Source organism: Microcaecilia unicolor, chromosome 14 (assembly GCF_901765095.1).
Source record: "Microcaecilia unicolor chromosome 14, aMicUni1.1, whole genome shotgun sequence".
Taxonomy (NCBI): Eukaryota; Metazoa; Chordata; class Amphibia; order Gymnophiona; family Siphonopidae; genus Microcaecilia; species Microcaecilia unicolor.
In genome coordinates this window covers 52,523,712-52,543,620 of record NC_044044.1, presented here as the reverse complement: position 1 = coordinate 52,543,620, position 19,909 = coordinate 52,523,712, and the positions used below count along the sequence as shown (strand labels likewise).

General features: G+C 44.8%; 1 protein-coding gene across 2 annotated transcripts in view; it reads right to left on the bottom strand.

The window, feature by feature from the left end:
* The window catches only part of LOC115457848 (Fc receptor-like protein 3), a 100,315-nt gene that overhangs the window by 67,876 nt on the left and 12,530 nt on the right, over window positions 1-19,909 (bottom strand). For both annotated transcript variants that reach the window (XM_030187501.1, XM_030187502.1), the window contains exons 4-5: window positions 18,089-18,340; window positions 2,886-3,170 (exon numbers count right to left, since the gene is read on the bottom strand). In XM_030187501.1, coding sequence (XP_030043361.1) covers window positions 2,886-3,170; window positions 18,089-18,340 — 537 coding nt within the window. The remainder of the gene's footprint in view (window positions 1-2,885; window positions 3,171-18,088; window positions 18,341-19,909) is intronic.

The window sequence follows — 19,909 nt, the reverse complement described above, 5'->3', positions numbered from 1 at the left end:
ATTTATTTTTTTTAAATGCTCCTAATTCACTGCCACAGAAATTAAAAATGTCAGGGTAGCTCTCTTACCCATGGCCTACTAGACCAGATCCAGGTTGCACAGGGTACCCCATCTACCATCGCCTGGAAACTGAGAAATACTGTCTCGCTGTGGGCTATACGGGATGCTTTATAGGGAAACAGAATAAACCAGTGGTTCTTACTCATTTGCTGGCAGGAATGCATAATACCCATGCAAATAGACGTGTTTAGAGGGTCAATGAGGAAGAATCAAATTCAGGACATTAAACAGCAGTTGATGTCAAAGAACAAGCTGAATTGACCATTAGGGGAACCAAATGTGAGGGTGCAAAAGGGCTGAGATAAAGTATACAGGACCATGAATGAAATGTGGATATGAATCCTGGGCCTCAACAGCACCTACCTATCTCTGCATGACTTTGAAGGGCTGAGATACAAATACAGCATCTATCTATCTATGCATGACCTTATAATCTATTCTCCAGGTTCCCTTTAAAGTACAAAGAGCTGATTTATTTTCTGGGTGTAAGGATCAGTATTGAAGTGTGCAGCCTCATGACTTTTCCAAATTGTAGTGGCACAGACTCAACGGGAATGGCAAAAAGTGTCAATCATAACTTTGACCTCAGGAAGATTTAGAAGTATAATCTACAGAGTGAGGCAAAAAAAAGTAACCCCCTAGAGTTTTTTTGCTGTTTTCTCAGCAACTGCTTGGAATTGCAAGGTGAAATTTTACACTTTTATTTGTTGTTACTATCTACGTTTATGTGCTGAGTGGAATGAGATTATCTTTAAACACAGCGAAGTTACAGACGTATTAGTGTTACTGTCAGAGATTTTGCGTGTTAAAAAAAGGTTTGCACTGTAAAACTACTATTACCTTTTAAAAAGGGGTACCAGCTTACTGTTAATGTTGTCACAGTGACATAGACTTTTGTCTGGGGAGCAATGTTGGGGGAGGCCTATCACAAGCCCCACCCAAAGCCGCAAATATTTGCTGAATTTAAGGAAGCGCTGCAGATAATCTGGGATAGCCTGCCACAGGGACCAATCAACAAGGCTGTTCTTCGGTTAGGGTTGAGAATATCGCTTTTTTTATAGATTGAAGATGTTCTACGCTGCCTATTAGCCTTATTGTCATGTTACTGGTAGTTTATTTTGTCTTGGTTTCCTTTGAGTTTCTACTTCTCTCCACAATATTGTGGACTAGGGTATATGCTTATTTTCCTTCAAATAAGAGTTAATTATTATGATTGAGAGTAATGTTATTTAGTGGCGTAGCTACAGGTGGGCCTGGGTGGGCCGGAGCCCACCCATCTTGGACTCAGGCCCACTCAAAATTGAGGCAGTTACTGTGGCTGACTGGGATCCCTAAACCTTGCCAACTTAAGATTTTCTCCTCCTTGGGCAGCCAGCACTTGCCTCGAGCTGACGCTGACATTGGCCCAGCTGGTGGGGTTTGGAGATCCTTATCATCTCAAGTATTTAATATTATGGGTTGGCAGGTGGGTGGGTGGGAAAGGGTGGAGAGTGGAGCCAGGGAGGGGAAGGGGAGACAAATTCCATGCCCATCCACCTTGGGCTCAGGCCTACCCAAAATTATCCATCTGGCTACGTCCCTGATGTTATTTACTTTTATATTGCCTGTAGTTCTACAAAAGTCATTGATTCCTTGTAAGTTTTTTTTATTTTAATTGCAATAATAAAAAAAAGAACTTCACAAAGTTATTAAAGGCCTGTGTTAAAGTGTGGGGGGGGGGGGGGATGCTTTGAGCATTCATAGTGACTGCGAAATTCTGACACATTGTTAACTGTATCGTTTGAATGACGTTATTTTACTGTGTTTCAGCTTGAACATTTTTAACGTGCAAAACTCACTAGGTAGTACCGCTAAAATGTCAGTATCATCAACATAGCTTAAGATAATTAAATGTTCAGTAGTAATACGTTTGTATGATGACTAAATAAGTACGTAAAATTTCTTGTTGAAATTCAAAGCAGTTGCTGAGGAGTGGCCTAGTGGTTAGGGTGGTGGCCTTTGGTCCTGAGGAACTGAGTTCGATTCCCACTTCAGGCACAGGCAGCTCCTTGTGACTCTGGGCAAGTCACTTAACCCTCCATTGCCCCATGTAAGCCGCATTGAGCCTGCCATGAGTGGGAAAGCGCAGGGTACAAATGTAACAAAAATAAAATAGATACTATCGGAGATTCTACATGGAATGTTGCTACTATTGGAGATTCTACGTGGAATGTTGCTACTACTATTGGAGATTCTACATGGAATGTTGCTATTCCACTAGCAACATTCCATGTAGAAGGCTGCGCAGGCTTCTGTTTCTGTGAGTCTACATGCAGGACGTCAGACTCACAGAAGCAGAAGCAGAAGCCTGCGCGGCCATATTGGCGATCTGCAAGGGCCGACTTCTACATGGAATGTTGCTAGTGGAATAGCAACATTCCATGTAGAATCTCAAATAGTAGCAACAGTGGAGGAGTGGCCTAGTGGTTAGGGTGGTGGACTTTGGTCCTGAGGAACTGAGTTCGATTCCCACTTCAGGCACAGGCAGCTCCTTGTGACTCTGGGCAAGTCACTTAACCCTCCATTGCCCCATGTCAGCCGCATTGAGCCTGTCATGAGTGGGAAAGCGCAGGGTACAAATGTAACAAAGAAAATGGCAAAAACCTCTGGGAGGTTACTTTTTTTTGCTTCACCCTGTAGAAAGGATCCGATGGTAGGTGAGAGTCTCTGGACAGGTATGAGGTAGATAGGAGTTTACACAGAGGCCTTGAGATTTCAGCTTTTTCATCAGGATGGTGCCTTGTGATAGAAGCAGACAGGGGTGAATAAGCCAACTTGATACTTACGCTGCACATGGATCTGCAACGGATCGCTTGACTTTCTTAACTTCAGATTTTCAGTCTCGACCTGACAATAATATTCCCCTGAGTTTTCCAATTGTGCCTCTGTGATGTTGTATTCAGGAGAATCACTCTTCTCAACCAGGACCTGCCTGTCTTTGTGAAAAGTGAAGAGCAGCTTTGTGTACCGTCTCTGGGCAGCGAGCTCAGTTTTACACAGCAGTGAGAATGAAGATCCTTCCACAGGCCGGGCTGAAGGCTTGATCTCTAATACTGGACGTGAAAACAGTTCTACAACAGCAAAGAAATACAAACAATAGCATTAGCCTCCTGTAACTTCCTTTTGTTTTCCTTGAAAAGATTATTCTTGAAGTATAGTAGGTGATTATCCAGCTTATAATCGAACGAGAATAACGCCCAAGTTCCGACCTAAATCGGGAGATGGGCGTTCTTCTCACAAAAACAAATAAAGCGGCATAATCGAAAGCCGAACTTTGGACGCTTTCAACTGCACTCCGTCGCGGATGCGGACAAAGTTGACGGGGGAGTGTCGGAGGCGTGGTGAAGGCGGAACTGGGGCGTGGTTATCACCCGAACAGAGATGGGCGCCCTTCGCCGATAATGGATGCGTTTGTAGCTAGAATTTAGGGCACTTTTCCTAGACCCTGTTTTTTGACGAATAAGGCCCCAAAAAGTGCCCTAAATGACCAGATGACCCCCAGAGGGAGTCGGGGATGACCTCCCCTGACTCCCCCAGTGGTCACTAACCCCCTCCCACCACAACAAATGATGTTTCACAACTTTTTACTTTCACCCTCAAATGTCATACCCTCCTCCCAAGCAGCAGTATGCAGGTCCCTGGAGCAGTTGTTAGGGGGTGCAGTGGACGTCAGGCAGGTGGACCCAGGCCCATCCCCCCCCTACCTGTTACAATTGTGCTGCTTAATGCTACTAGTCGTCCAACCCCCCCAAACCCCCTGTACCCACATGTAGGTGCCCCCCTTCACCGCTTAGGGCTATAGTACTGGTGTAGACTTGTGGGCAGTGGGTTTTGAGGGGGATTTGGGGGGCTCAACACCCAAGGGAAGGGTGCTATGCACCTGGGAGCTCTTTTACCTTTTTTTTTGTTTTTGTAAAAGTGCCCCCTAGGGTGCCCGGTTGGTGTCCTGGCATGTGAGGGGGACCAGTGCACTATGAATCCTGGCCCCTCCCACGAACAAATGCCTTGGATGTATTCGTTTTTGAGCTGGGCGATTTCATTTTCCATTATCGGTGAAAAGCAAAAACGCCCAGCTCACACCTTGGCGAATAAACCATGGGCGTCTATTTTTTTTTTTTTGAACATACGGTTCACTCCGCCCCTTCACGGACCCGTTCTCGGAGATAAACGCCCATGGAGATAGGCGTTTCTGTTCGATTATGCCCCTCTAAGTAACTTAAAATATTTTTTACTCACTTGTAGCGTAAAAAAAAGATTCCAAGTGAGAATCAATCCCCAGCAGTCAAAAAAAAAATGCATAGACTCTCATTCTATAACATAGAAACATGACAGCAGATAAAGGGCATATGACCCATCCAGTCTGCCCATCCTCTGTAACCCCCAATTCTACCTGTTCCTAAGCGATCCCACATGCTTATCCCATGCCTTTTAATATTCTGGAACAGTCCTCGACTCCACCACCTCCACCGGGAGGCCATTCCACGCCTCCACCACCCTTTCTGTGAAATAATACTTCCTTAGGTTACTCCTAAGCCTATTCCCTCTTAACTTTGTCATATGCCCCCTCATTCCAGAGCTCTCCTTCATTTGAAAAAGGCTCTCTTCCTGTACATAAATGCCCTTGAGATATTTAAGCGTTTCTATCATGTCTCCTCTCTCCCTCCTCTCTTCCAGCGTATACATGTTGAGGTTCATAAGTCTGTCCCTATAATTTTTGCATTCAAGACCGCTTACTAATTTCGTAGCCGCCCTCTGGACTGACTCCATCCTGTTTATATCTTTCCGTAGGTGTGGTCTCCAGAACTGCACACAGTACTCCAAATGTCACCAGAGACTTATACAAGGGCACTATCACCTCCTTTTTCCTGGTGGTCATGCCTCTCTTTATGCACCCAAGCATCCTTCTGGCTTTGGCCGTCACTTTTTCTACCTGTTTGAAAGCTTTAAGGTCATCAGACACAATCACCCCCAAGTCCTGCTCTTCCTTCAAAAACTGAAGCACTACACCCCCTATACTGTACCGTTCCCTCAGATTTTTGCGACCCAAGTGCATGACCCTGCATTTTTGGGGATTAAACCTTAGTTGCCAAATATCAATCCATTCCTCTAGCTTTGCTAGGTCCTTCCTCATGTCATTCACACCCTCCAGGGTGTCCACCCTGTTGCAGAGTTTAGTATCATCTACAAAGAGGCAAACAAGTCATCAAGTGCCATTTGTGTACTTAAATGTATTGAATACTACCATCCACGTGGATACGTATACACTTACGTGCACACATAGTAGCAGCATAGCTAAGCAGTATTCTGTAATTATGTTTGCAAATGGCATGGTGTGTAAATTCAAGGGGGGGGGGCATTCACAAAGGAGCATAGGCACGTCTAACAGTGTCACTCCTACCCCTTCAGCTCCAGCAATCGAAATGGTGGTGTCCCTGGAGTTAGTCTCACAGTATATGTAAAGGACTGGGGGGGGGTTCAGATTCATGGGGGGGGGGGGGGAAACTGGGATGGGAATAAGGGAATTTCAGACCAATCAGACTGGCACTTACTCTTATTATGCAGATTGTGGCCGAATACAGGCAGGACCCGCATAAATGTCTTATGGGGGTTCTGACCGAGTATCGTCCAGGACCTGCATAAGCTCCGGCATCAAACTCTTCCTGGTTAGTCCTGGATATTCAATGTTGGTGCCCAGACATGGCCCACTATTGAATATCCGAGTCTAATTCTGTACAAGGTAATCAACTCATTAAAAAACGCTGACTGCCATTGGCTGAATATTGACTGGTTAGTGTTTAAGATGTTTGTTTTTTCCTTTTTCTTTTTATAATTTATTTTCTGTTTGCTTAAATTGGAGTATTTACTGAAGAAATAGCAGTGCATCATTGGCAGTGTATGTTGTACAGCTCCCCTCCTTCCCTCCCATGGACTCTGGGATTTTTCTGCTGCTGCCACTGAAACAGAAACAATCTTCCTGTCTGCATCACATGGCTTTCCCGATGCAGGAAGTCCTTCACAGGTCTCACAAAACTTCACATGTTGAGACCAGAGTAAGAGTTCCTACACTATGTGGCTCACCCAAAGATGTGCAGTGCAAAGCAGCAGAATGCAAGGTAAGGAAGGGATGGGAAGAAGGGCCAGGGAGCTCCAGGTGGGTGACAGCCTGTAAGGACAGCTAGAGGAGTGGGATGAGGGTCAAGACTATTTTATTTATTTAGGGCCTTGTTTACTAAGCATAGCGCGTGCTAACTGTGTAGATGCCCATAATATTCTTATGGGAGTCTACACGGTTAGTGAGTGCTAATTAGGGGCGAAGCCAGACTTCGGCGGGAGGGGGGTCCAGAGCCCGAGTTGAGGGGGCACATTTTAGCCCCTCCCCCCGCGGCCGCCACCACCACCACCACCACCGACTTTGCAAGGCTTCGTTCTGTTTCTGTGAGTCTGACGTCCTGCACGGGGGGGGGGGGGGGGGGGGGGTCGAGAGGGTCGTCGGCAGGGGGGCCCCACGTGGCTACGCCACTGGTGCTAATGCTTAGCACGTGCTAAAAACGTTAGTGTACCTTAATAAACAGGGCCCTTAATTAGTTAAGAAATTAACATCCCGCATTACCAAGAAAATCTAAGCGAGTTACAACCTCATATACACAATTAAAGCATAAAAACTATGACATTACAAAACATCATAACATTTTTAAAACAAACTATCAAACTAACAACTTTTCAGCCATTAAACCTCATGCCACAATAAAGCTAAACAGAGCAATGTAACAAAATATCAAGCAAAGGCTTGTTGAAACAAAAAAACCTTTAGTTGTTTCCTAGAGGATTGTAAGGAATTCATTTGCCTCAACTCCAGAGGAAGATTATTCCACATAGATGGACCTGCAACAAAAAAACATACGTGCTCGATCTTCCTTGAGACGAACATGGTGACGCGAGGGGACTTTCAACAAACATTTACCCTGAGATCTTAAAGATCTGGAAGGCAATAAACTCGAAAAGATGTTGCAATGCCCAAATATGCATTGCTATGCAAAAGTTTTGAAAGCTAAAACCAAAACTGTAAACTGGATTCACCCAAAAATGGGAGAGTAATATCCTAGACCCACCAAATATCATACAAGCAGCAGCATTCTCGGCAACTTGAACCTTCAAAGAAATATGATGAAGACCACAGAACAAAGCATAAAAAGTAATCCATATATGGTATTACCAAACTGAATCACCACATGAAAATACTCAGCAAACAAGAGACACTTCGATCCAGACACCATTCTAATCTTGAAAAAAACCTGTTTTTTTTTTTTTTTTTTATAACCACAGAAATCTGGGGTTTGAAAGAGAGAGAGAGGAATCAAGTAAAACTCCTAGGGGCCTGATACTGAGACCACGGAAGGGAGCCCGGCGGCAAATCCAGAAATTCAATGCTGGGGCCGTATCCAGCGACCGGCATTGAACTTCCAGGGTTTTTTGGCTCCTAAAAAACAGCCAGTTAAGCCAATATTCATTGGTTGGCCAGCTAAGTTATAACGGCCAAACATAGACCTGCTATTTACATGGGTCGCTGAAAAACTTAGACGGTCAGCGATGAATACAGCCGGTGACCGGGCTAGCCGCTAAGTGCTAATACTCAGCCAAGATAGACGGCTATCTCATGCTGAATATTAGCGCTTTGCCGGCTTAAATCTATTTAACCAGCCAGGAGCTATTCCTGGCTGGTTAAATAGTTTTAAATATCTGCCAGCTAGACTTTTAACTTTGTGTAAAATTGGAATAGGTACATCTTCAAAATGAAAAGTCCTAGGATAGTCCATAGATTCAAATCATGATAACCAAAGAATGTGGGTTTTACTTAAACATAAGGACAAACAATTAGCTGTCATCCAAGCATGAATAGTTCTAATATAGAGTTCAACTATAATCGAAAAGTAGTTTCGATAGACTACTAGGATGAGAAGGGAAAACTCAGGGTTAGGAGAGAGAATGACAAAGGGAGATGAGACAGGGTGGGGGATCAGACAGGGAAACTGTTGGGGACAGGAAGGCATTTGAGAGAGGCAGAGTTGCTGATGCAGAAAGCTGCCATGGGTGGAGGAGCACAGTTTACAAGGGCTCATGGGGGCAAATGATGTAGAAGGGGTTCAGCGCCTGAATTAAATCCCGTGGCTGATATCAGCAAACAGCTGATTAAAATGCATGCAAAGGAGGCTATCAGTTTGCAGCAATGCAGTGAAAACTTTCAGCTTTGTGCTGATGCGTACCAAGCAAATTAATGCGAAAAATATACAATCAGGTCTCTAAGGCAGCACAGAAGGCTTAATGAAGAAATTTTAATGCTCCACAACCTGACCACCCCCCCCTGCCCCAGACAGCTTTCTGCACTGGCCCTCCCTGATGTCTAGTGGCACCCTCTTCCTCCCCCTGACCAAAACCCTTACCCCCAAATATAAAAATGCAAACCCTGGTGTCTAGCAGCACCCCTTCCCTCCTCAACCCAACTCACTCAACTGCCCTGAAATTAAAAGTAAATCCCTGATGTCTAGCGGCACCTTCTCCCTCTCCCTACCCATGACCTGAACCCATTCCCCCCAACCTCATCATTAAAAATAAAATCCCTGGTGTTTAGTGGCAACCAAGCCACCCACATACACTACCACCACCACCACCACAGAACAAACCTTTAAAAGGCAGGAAGAATGCCCACTTGCTCCTGTATCAATGCCACCATCTTGAAAAATGGTGGTACCTAACCTGACCCTGCAAAAGGCATACTGGCAGCAAGGAGGCAGGAATGAGTGGGTATTGGTCCTGCCTTTTTTTTTTTAATTTGTAAGTTTTAATATTAAATTCATATAACATAAATGCATTTGAAATATCAGCAATATAACAAACATAGGAAATAATTTTTTTAACCCTTAATTTAAGGTAAGCAGAAAATTGCCTTCAAACTTAGTCCACAATAATTAGACAAGATACAAGGAAAAAATGAAAATAAAAAATAAGGAACTTATAAATCAAATCAATTAGAGCGGGGGAATGCCGACACTCGCAGCCAGTTTGCCCAGCATATAATTAACATGTGGGAGCATTTAGGGAAGCACCTCTTACACCTTCCTTGGATATTACAAATTCCTGCAAATTTCTTTGAGTCAAAAAACACATAATTTATCAAATTAAAGGTCACCAAGCATCTGCAAGCAAATTTTAGTACGAATGTTCCACCTAAAGCGAGTGGATAGCAGAGCCGGTAGTGGGAGGCGGGGCTGGAGGTTGGGAGGCGGGGATAGTGCTGGGCAGACTTATACGGTCTGTGCCAGAGCCGGTGGTGGGAGGCGGGGATAGTGCTGGGCAGACTTATACGGTCTGTGCCAGAGCCGGTGGTGGGAGGCGGGGATAGTGCTGGGCAGACTTATACGGTCTGTGCCAGAGCCGGTGGTTGGGAGGCGGGGCTGGTGGTTTGGAGGCGGGGATAGTGCTGGGCAGACTTATACGGTCTGTGCCAGAGCCAGTGGTGGGAGGCGGGACTGGAGGTTGGGAGGCAGGGATAGCGCTGGGCAGACTTATACGGTCTGTGCCAGAGCCGGTGGTGGGAGGCGGGGATAGTGCTGGGCAGACTTATACAGTCTGTGCCAGAGCCGGTGGTGGGAGGCGGGGATAGTGCTGGGCAGACTTATACGGTCTGTGCCAGAGCCGGTGGTTGGGAGGCGGGGCTGGTGGTTGGGAGGTGGGGATAGTGCTGGGCAGACTTATACGGTCTGTGCCAGAGCCAGTGGTGGGAGGCGGGACTGGAGGTTGGGAGGCAGGGATAGCGCTGGGCAGACTTATACTGTCTGTGCCAGAGCCGGTGCTGGGAGGCGGGGATAGTGCTGGGCAGACTTATACGGTCTGTGCCAGAGCCAGTGGTGGGAGGCGGGACTGGAGGTTGGGAGGCAGGGATAGTGCTGGGCAGACTTATACGGTCTGTGCCAGAGCCGGTGGTGGGAGGCGGGGATAGTGCTGGGCAGACTTATACGGTCTGTGCCAGAGCCGGTGGTTGGGAGGCGGGGCTGGTGGTTGGGAGGCGGGGATAGTGCTGGGCAGACTTATACGGTCTGTGCCAGGGCTGGTGGTTGGGAGGCGGGGATAGTGCTGGGCAGACTTATACGGTCTGTGCCAGAGCCGGTGGTGGGAGGCGGGGATAGTGCTGGGCAGACTTATACGGTCTGTGCCAGAGCCGGTGGTTGGGAGGTGGGGCTGGTGGTTGGGAGGCAGGGATAGTGCTGGGCAGACTTATACAGTCTGTGGCAGAGCCGGTGGTGGGAGGCGGGGATAGTGCTGGGCAGACTTATATGGTCTGTGCCAGAGCCGGTGGTTGAGAGGCGGGGCTGGTGGTTGGGAGGCGGGGCTAGTGCTGGGCAGACTTATACGGTCTGTGCCCTGAAGAGCACAGGTACAAATCAAACTAGGGTATACACAAAAGTAGCACACATGAGTTGTCTTGTTGGGCAGACTGGATGGACCATGCAGGTCTTTTTCTGCCGTCATCTACTATGTTACTATGTTAAACCCAATCAATGGTACTAAGCCACGCAGACTACTGTAATGGAATCTATGTGGGATGCAAGGATCAAATCATTAAAAAAAACTCCAGACCGCCCAAAACACAGCAGCCAGGCTTATATTTGGAAAAACGTGTTTTGACAGCGCCAAACCACTCCAAGAAAAACTGCACTGGCTACCAATCAAAGAACGTATCACTTTCAAAATCTGCACAACTGTTCATAAAATTATTTACGGCGAGGCACCTGGATTCATGATTGACCTTATCAACCTGCCAACCAGAAATACCACAAGATCTGCACGATCTTACCTAAACCTCCACTACCCAAGTAACAAAGGACTCAAATACAAATCCACCTATGCATCCAGCTTTTCCTACTTAAGCGCACAATTATGGAACGCACTGCCAAAAGCAGTAAAAACTACGCTAGACCTCCTAAATTTCCGGAAAGCACTAAAGACAGTCCTGTTCAGAAGAGCATACCCCACCGACCCAACATAAAAATACCTGGACACCTGCGACACAATATAACCAAAGACTGTAATGGACATTACCTGACTCTTCCTCCCTTCCTCCCCCTCTAAGTTCCCCACAATTTACCTACCAACATGTACCTTAGCTACCAAAATATCACCTTGCATTCATTCATACCTTGTATTTGTTCAGACCGGTACTGGCTAACGCCGTTAATGGTAATATGTAAGCCACATTGAGCCTGCAAAAAGGTGGGAAAATGTGGGATACAAATGTAACAAATAAATTAAATTAATAAAAAATAATTCTTGCCTTCTTTTTTGCGTGACTTTAGCTAAATAAAAGTTGAACCTTAGCCCCAAAGAACAATGCACCCATGTGTCTGAAATATAATCGAAATATGTTATTTCTGTCTGGTTGTACGGCAAAAGTTACTAGAAGAGTTTTTCATTCAATAACTACTTCCAGAGAGCTCTCCAAGAATTCAGTCAGATTTAATTCAGGTTGAGGATTCACGGTTGGAGTTCTGATTCCACTTATATACCACTTATATATGACTATGGATGGAAAACCCTCAGCTGGAATGCCCAATATTTCTCCAAAATATCTTTTCAACATTTCTATAGGAGGAATTAATGGTGATTTAGGAAAGTTTAGAAATTTCAGGTTATTTGTTTATTGTTTGTTTATGTATTTATTTATTGCATTTGTATCCCACATTTTCCCACCTATTTGCAGGCTATTCCTCCTCCCATGATTATCTAAATATTCAAGCTTCCTAGCTAGAATATCTCTCTCCTTAATGACTGTCGTTGCAAAGCTCTGCAGTTTTTTAAGCTCACCTTCTAGTAATTCAGCTTTTTCTTCTTGTAGATCTATTTTCCCAGACAAAGTTTGATGTGATTGTTTTAAATCAGAAACTTCTCCCCTAAAGGAGTTAGTTACCTGGAGAAGGGAAGAGTTCAGTCTCTTTATGGCATCCCATAGGGCTTTCATAGTCACCACAGCTAGTTTTCTATATTCCCCGACACCAATGGGAGCAGGTCCCAGATCAAAGGAGAAAGAAGGCTTACTTGCCCGCATATCCCTAGTTGATAAAACTTCTGGGGTCAAGGTAGTGGCGGGTCCTCCTCCAGCAGCTTGGGAGATCAGCTTGGAGAAAAGGCGGCTGAGAGGAGATATGATAGAGGTCTATAAAATAATGAGTGGAGTTGAACGGGTAGATGTGAAGCGTCTGTTTACGCTTTCCAAATACTAGGACTAGGGGGCATGCGATGAAGTTACAATGTAGTAAATTTTAAACGAATCGGAGAAACTTTTTCTTCACTCAACATGTAATTAAACTCTGGAATTCATTGCCAGGGAATGTGGTAAAGGTGGTTAGCATAGCAGAGTTTAAAAAAGGTTTGGATGGCTTCCTAAAGGAAAAGTCATAAGTACATAAGTACATAAGTAGTGCCATACTGGGAAAGACCAAAGGTCCATCTAGCCCAGCATCCTGTCACCGACAGTGGCCAATCCAGGTCAAGGGCACCTGGCACGCTCCCCAAACGTAAAAACATTCCAGACAAGTTGTACCTAAAAATGAGGAATTTTTCCAGTCCATTTAATAGCGGTCTATGGACTTGTCCTTTAGGAATCTATCTAACCCCTTTTTAAACTCCGTCAAGCTAACCGCCCGTACCACGTTCTCCGGCAATGAATTCCAGAGTCTAATTACACGTTGGGTGAAGAAAAATTTTCTCCGATTCGTTTTAAATTTACCACACTGTAGCTTCAACTCATGCCCTCTAGTCCTAGTATTTTTGGATAGCGTGAACAGTCGCTTCACATCCACCCGATCCATTCCACTCATTATTTTATACACTTCTATCATATCTCCCCTCAGCCGTCTCTTCTCCAAGCTGAAAAGCCCTAGCCTTCTCAGCCTCTCTTCATAGGAAAGTCGTCCCATCCCCACTATCATTTTCGTCGCCCTTCGCTGTACCTTTTCCAATTCTACTATATCTTTTTTGAGATACGGAGACCAGTACTGAACACAATACTCCAGGTGCGGTCGCACCATGGAGCGATACAACGGCATTATAACATCCGCACACCTGGACTCCATACCCTTCTTAATAACACCCAACATTCTATTCGCTTTCCTAGCCGCAGCAGCACACTGAGCAGAAGGTTTCAGCGTATCATCGACGACGACACCCAGATCCCTTTCTTGATCCGTAACTCCTAACGCGGAACCTTGCAAGACGTAGCTATAATTCGGGTTCCTCTTACCCACATGCATCACTTTGCACTTGTCAACATTGAACTTCATCTGCCACTTGCACGCCCATTCTCCCAGTCTCGCAAGGTCCTCCTGTAATCGTTCACATTCCTCCTGCGACTTGACGACCCTGAATAATTTTGTGTCATCGGCGAATTTAATTACCTCACTAGTTATTCCCATCTCTAGGTCATTTATAAATACATTAAAAAGCAACGGACCCAGCACAGACCCCTGCGGGACCCCACTAACTACCCTCCTCCACTGAGAATACTGGCCACGCAATCCTACTCTCTGCTTCCTATCTTTCAACCAGTTCTTAATCCATAATAATACCCTACCTCCGATTCCATGACTCTGCAATTTCTTCAGGAGTCTTTCGTGCGGCACTTTGTCAAACGCCTTCTGAAAATCCAGATATACAATATCAACCGGCTCCCCATTGTCCACATGTTTGCTTACCCCCTCAAAAAAATGCATTAGATTGGTGAGGCAAGACTTCCCTTCACTAAATCCGTGCTGACTTTGTCTCATCAGTCCATGTTTTTGTATATGCTCTGCAATTTTATTCTTAATAATAGCCTCCACCATCTTGCCCGGCACCGACGTCAGACTCACCGGTCTATAATTTCCCGGATCTCCTCTGGAACCCTTCTTAAAAATCGGAGTAACATTGGCTACCCTCCAGTCTTCCGGTATTACACTCGATTTTAGGGACAGATTGCATATTTCTAACAGTAGCTCCGCAAGTTCATTTTTTAGTTCTATTAATACTCTGGGATGAATACCATCAGGTCCCGGTGATTTACTACTCTTCAGCTTGCTGAACTGACCCATTACATCCTCCAAGGTTACAGAGAATTTGTTTAGTTTCTCCGATTCCCCCGCTTCAAATATTCTTTCCGGCACCGGTGTCCCCCCCAAATCCTCCTCGGTGAAGACCGAAGCAAAGAATTCGTTTAATTTCTCCGCTACGGCTTTGTCCTCCTTGATCGCCCCTTTAACACCATTTTCGTCCAGCGGCCCAACCGACTCTTTGGCCGGTTTCCTGCTTTTAATGTATCTAAAAAAGTTTTTACTATGTATTTTTGCTTCCAACGCTAATTTCTTCTCAAAGTCCTTTTTTGCCCTCCTTATCTCCGCTTTGCATTTGGCTTGGCATTCCTTATGATCTATCCTGTTACTTTCAGTTGGTTCTCTTCTCCACTTTCTGAAGGATTGTTTTTTGGCTCTAATGATTTCCTTTATCTTACTGTTTAGCCACGCCGGCTGACGTTTAGTCTTTTTTCCCTTTTTTCTAATACGTGGAATATATTTGTCCTGAACCTCCAGGATGGCGTTTTTAAACAGCATCCACGCCTGATGCAAGTTTTTTACTCTGCGAGCTGCTCCTTTCAGTCTTTTTTTCACCATTTTTCTCATTTTGTCGTAATCACCTTTTCTATAGTTAAACGCTAGCGTACTTGATTTCCTAGTTTCACTTCCTTCAATGCCAATATCAAAACCGATCATATTATGATCACTGTTATCAAGCGGCCCTCGTATCGTTACCCCCTGCACTAGATCATGAGCACCACTAAGGACTAAGTCTAGTATTTTTCCTTCTCTTGTCGGCTCCTGAACTAGCTGTTCCATGAAGCTGTCCTTGATTTCATCAAGAAATCTTATGTCCCTTGCGTGTACAGATGTTACATTACCCCAGTCTATATGCGGGTAATTGAAATCCCCCATTATTATTGTGTTGCCCAGTTTGTTTGCGTCCCTGGTTTCCTTTAACATTTCCGCATCCGTCTGTTCGTCCTGGCCAGGCGGACGGTAGTACACTCCTATCACTATCCTTTTCCCCTTTGCACATGGAATTTCAATCCACAGTGATTCCAAGGAGTGTTTTGCTTCCTGCAGAATTTTCAATCTATTTGATTCAAGGCTCTCGTTAATATACAATGCTACCCCTCCACCAATCCGATTCACCCTATCACTACGATATAATTTGTACCCCGGTATGACAGTGTCCCACTGGTTATCCTCCTTCCACCAGGTCTCAGAGATGCCTATTATATCTAATTTTTCATTTAGTGCAATATATTCTAACTCCCCCATCTTATTTCTTAGGCTCCTGGCATTCGCATATAGACATTTCAAACTATGTTTGTTGTTCCTAAGTACATCATGCTTAGTACTTGACAGTATTAATTGGCAATCTTTTGTCTGATTTTTATTGTTATTTAAAGATACCCGATCTACTACAATCTCTTTTGCAACCTCACTATCAGGATACTCTATCTTCCCTGTTATGGTGATATCTTTGAAAGATACCTTATCCCGAACCATGCTCTTTTGAGCGACTGTCGGCCTTCCCCCCATTTCTAGTTTAAAAGCTGCTCTATCTCCTTCTTAAACGCCGATGCCAGCAGCCTGGTCCCACTCTGGTTAAGATGGAGCCCATCCTTTCGGAATAGGCTCCCCCTTCCCCAGAATGTTGCCCAGTTCCTAACAAATCTAAAGCCCTCCTCCCTGCACCATCGTCTCATCCACGCATTGAGACTCTGGAGCTCTGCCTGTCTCTTGGGCCACTATTTTTATTACATTTGTACCCTGCGCTTTCCCACTCATAGCAGGTTCAATGCAGCTTACATATTATATACAGGTACTTATTTGTACCTGAGGCAATAGAGGGTTAAGTGACTTGCCCAGCGTCACAAGGAGCTGCCTGTGCCTGCAGTGGGAATTGAACCCAGTTCCCCAGGACCAAAGTCCACCACACTAACCACTAGGCCACTCCACCACTCTGTAATAAGCAGTATAAAATGTTTTGTACTTTTTTGGGATCTTGCCAGGTATTTGTGACCTGGATTGGCCACTGTTGGAAACAGGATACTGGGCTTGATGGGCCTTTGGTCTTTCCCAGTGTGGTAATACTTTTGTACTTATTTTAATGCAGGTCGGGTCAGGGGGAAGAAGGGGTGCCACTAGACACCAGCGACAAAGCTAATGTAGAAAGCAAATTAGAGGGGGGTGAAGAATGCCATCCTGATGGCATTTTTAAAATGTCACTCTTCCTGTCAGTGCGTGCAGTCACCGCTCATGCACTTGACATGAAGAAGGGATATTTTACAATGTGCTGTAGTTTCAGCTGCTTTATCAACACAGTAGTAATTTACATGTTCATTGCTTACAGCGTCACTGCTGTATATGTGTTAGCTAATTTTGTGGTACAAACCACATGCTCGGTTGTAGGCATGCAGGTCTACCTCGTGGCTTTCTGCATGACCCCAGAGTATTATGGATAAGATGATGACCTGAAAGAAACTGGAGATAGGGTGAGTAAATGATACAGACTGGTGAGAAGAGGGTGGGGGATGGGGGCTGAAAAAGAGACGGGGGGATGGAAGCTGCTTGATTTTGTGTGTGTTTCCTTTGGCCTTTTTTTTTGTTTATTTCGAAAAAGATAAATGCACAGAGCACAAAAAAACATCTAGCAAGTGGCCATTTTTGAAAAAAATAAAAGGACATTTTGCTGTTTCGAAAATCACTATATTCACCACTTTGATTCTGGACTTTTTGAGCAAAACGTCCAAAGTCGGACTCAGATGGTAATTGCCTAAGCCCAGATGTCAACATGGCCCAAACTGTCTCCGTGCTGTGGTCCCTCCTAAAACCCGATTGAGATTCATGCAGGGTATCATGAAGAGACAGATAACTTGTATTTATTTGCTAGGTCTGCCATCTCTATCTGGGCAGCGGAAGCTATGGCCCTTCTACTAGCCTGGAAGGAACTACATATCCCCTCTAGATACTTAATCACCCCAACCTGGTATCTGCTCATGACAGTTCTGCACAGACTAAGCTGTAGCTAGGTCTGTAATTAGAAAGGAACCCAGTATACAGTAGATATAATAAGATAGTTTATTACAATCTTGCCAATGGTAGTACAGGCAAATCAGGCATTCACATAGTGGAACAGCATTACATGACACTTCCTCTCTCTCTCTCTGGCCTTCTGGAGTCTTCTCTTGTAGCCTTCCTTCTCCTTTACTCCCTTGATCTAATACCCCTCAGACTGCTCCTTATATACTATTTCAATCCCACTGATTCCAATGGACCCCAGTTTTCTCATCAGAGCTCTTCGGCCCTTATCAATTGATCACAATGACTTCATATTTCCCAAACCTTCCTCTAGCCCCCCCCCCCCCTTTGGATGTTCTCACCCGGGGTGCAGCTGACCCAGTACTATCTCTACATAACCATAGCAACTCTTGCTCATGACGTCTTGCAGGTGCCAGTCCCAGAGCAAATGCCCCCTCTCTTGCCAGTTCTCAATTACCTAATCTCAGCACTTGCCACAGTGAAATGTAACTGTGTCAAAGGTGATCTCTGATTTTTACAAGCCTAGCTCTCTGGGAACTCATTTCAGCTTGAGCTGCAGTGAAATATATTTTGTATCAGAGATGATTTTTGGATTTCAAGAGGCCTAGCCTGGGCCATTGGCCTGTATTTTACTGAGAGCAAGGGCTAGCATAACTCTTCACTTGTCAATTATTGTGCCACCAATCCCTCCATTACCTTCACCACCATGGTAACAATGCACGTGCTCACATAGCTTTCTGAATTGGACCTAGATTCTCCATAAGGACAGAAAATTACTGCCTGTGACAGAGGACGTGCATTACTGGTGTTATCTGGAGAAACAGAAGACTTAGAGCCCTTACCTTTCACAGAAATTTGCACTGCAGCAGATTCTCGATCGCCGTAGATTAAGGTTGTGTACATCCAACAAGTATATTTGCCACTGTTACCAATCACTTCCACATGTGGAATGGAGAAAGTCTGATTGTTCTGGTCTATCAGTCGTCCATCCTTGTAAAATCTAACATTGCTATAGTCTTTCCAACCAAGGCATCTGAGAGTTAGTGCTTCCCCTTCAAACACAGCAGAATATGGGGCCTGAAGGATCACCCAATCTGGAAGAAAAGGTAGTGCAGTGATTAAGCACCCAAGAGACTTTACAGCCCTGTCACACAACTACTACACACCTGCAGAAGGGACATTGCTTTGTTATCTCCTGGATTTCTATGTCTAGTCCCAATTTTGTAACCACCTAGAAGCATTTCATTTCAGAGCCTACTGTATGGTAATAAGAAAGTTACTAAGGGACACAAAAAAGAACAGTCACACCAGTGCCAGCCAAGGAAGATCTGGGACTTAGGCACAAATAATGTGCTTACTGATGCCAACTCTGCGAAGGACAAAAGTTGGCACTGCAGGGATAAGCTGCTGAGGTTTACTTGAAGATCAAATGTTGGTCTGATACTCTTGGCTGACTACAGTACCACAACAAAGAATCAGTGTTAATCTTGTTCATACTGAATGTTGAATATTGAAGGAATACATTTTAAGATCTTGACATCTATACCTACAACCTCTGATGCAGCCGTTTGCTGAAACACAGCCCGTGTCAGGTTCTTCAATAAATTTTAGATGACACCCAGCCTTGGAGGCTTCTTTGCGTGCATCTTTGCTTTTTGTACTTTGTTTTCCCTCTTCTTTGCCGTTTGAGGGATAAGCTCCCAGGGATAATCTCACCACACCAAACAAAGGAACCTTGATAAGGATGCTGGATATATGGAGGAATGCAGGTGGGGACACCTAGCGCAGTGAGAAAATGAGGAAGGATGTTTGGCAGCCAGTGGGAGGGAGGATGACTCCTACAATCAAACCAACAGCTGCTGCTCTAGGCTTCAAGTCAGAGAGCAACTGGGGAAACGCTTTTTGTATACGTCTTTTATATAGAATGAGGGGTAACTCCCCATCACACAACTCCTGCAGCTTTCTCATCTCCCTTCCCTTTGCCCCCGACTTTAAGTGAAAAAAATGGGTCCATTTTGAGCTAGTGGTTTGAATTCATCAGTGACTCTCTTCCTCAGCATCCTGACTTCACACAACTGCATGTGTTTGGGCACTTGTGGTCATATGGCACCAGAACAGCTGCCTTTTGAGGGCAACCACTGGGGGACAGTGACTTCAGTATCCAAGTAATCTTAACTCTGCTCCAGTCAAATTCCACCCTCTTAAATCTTTTGCCTCTATAGATTTCTGTTGAATGAGGCAGTGATGATACATTTTTTTACTTCCTTTTTTAATTATTCGTAATTTTTGGCCCAACATTTTCTTCCTGTTTCCATGGATCTGGTCTCTACTGGACTATAGCACCATGAGCCTTCATTAGCAATTACCCAAAGGTTTTCCCTTAATTTTATAACTCCTTCCCACTTATTTACCAGTCATTGTAGTGACTATCCTCAGCCAGGAATCACAGATCACACCTTCCATCTGACCCCAGTACGTACGCAACCTGAGTCTGGCCAGTAGGCCTGGTAATCCTTTCTATTACTGAAAAGACGAGTCTGATCACGGTGGTCCATGCCATAATAACATAACAACTAGACTATTGTAACGCCTTGTACACTGGTCAAACCAAAAAGAGTTTTCATCAGCTCAACTAAATCAGAATGCTGCAGCACGACTGATAG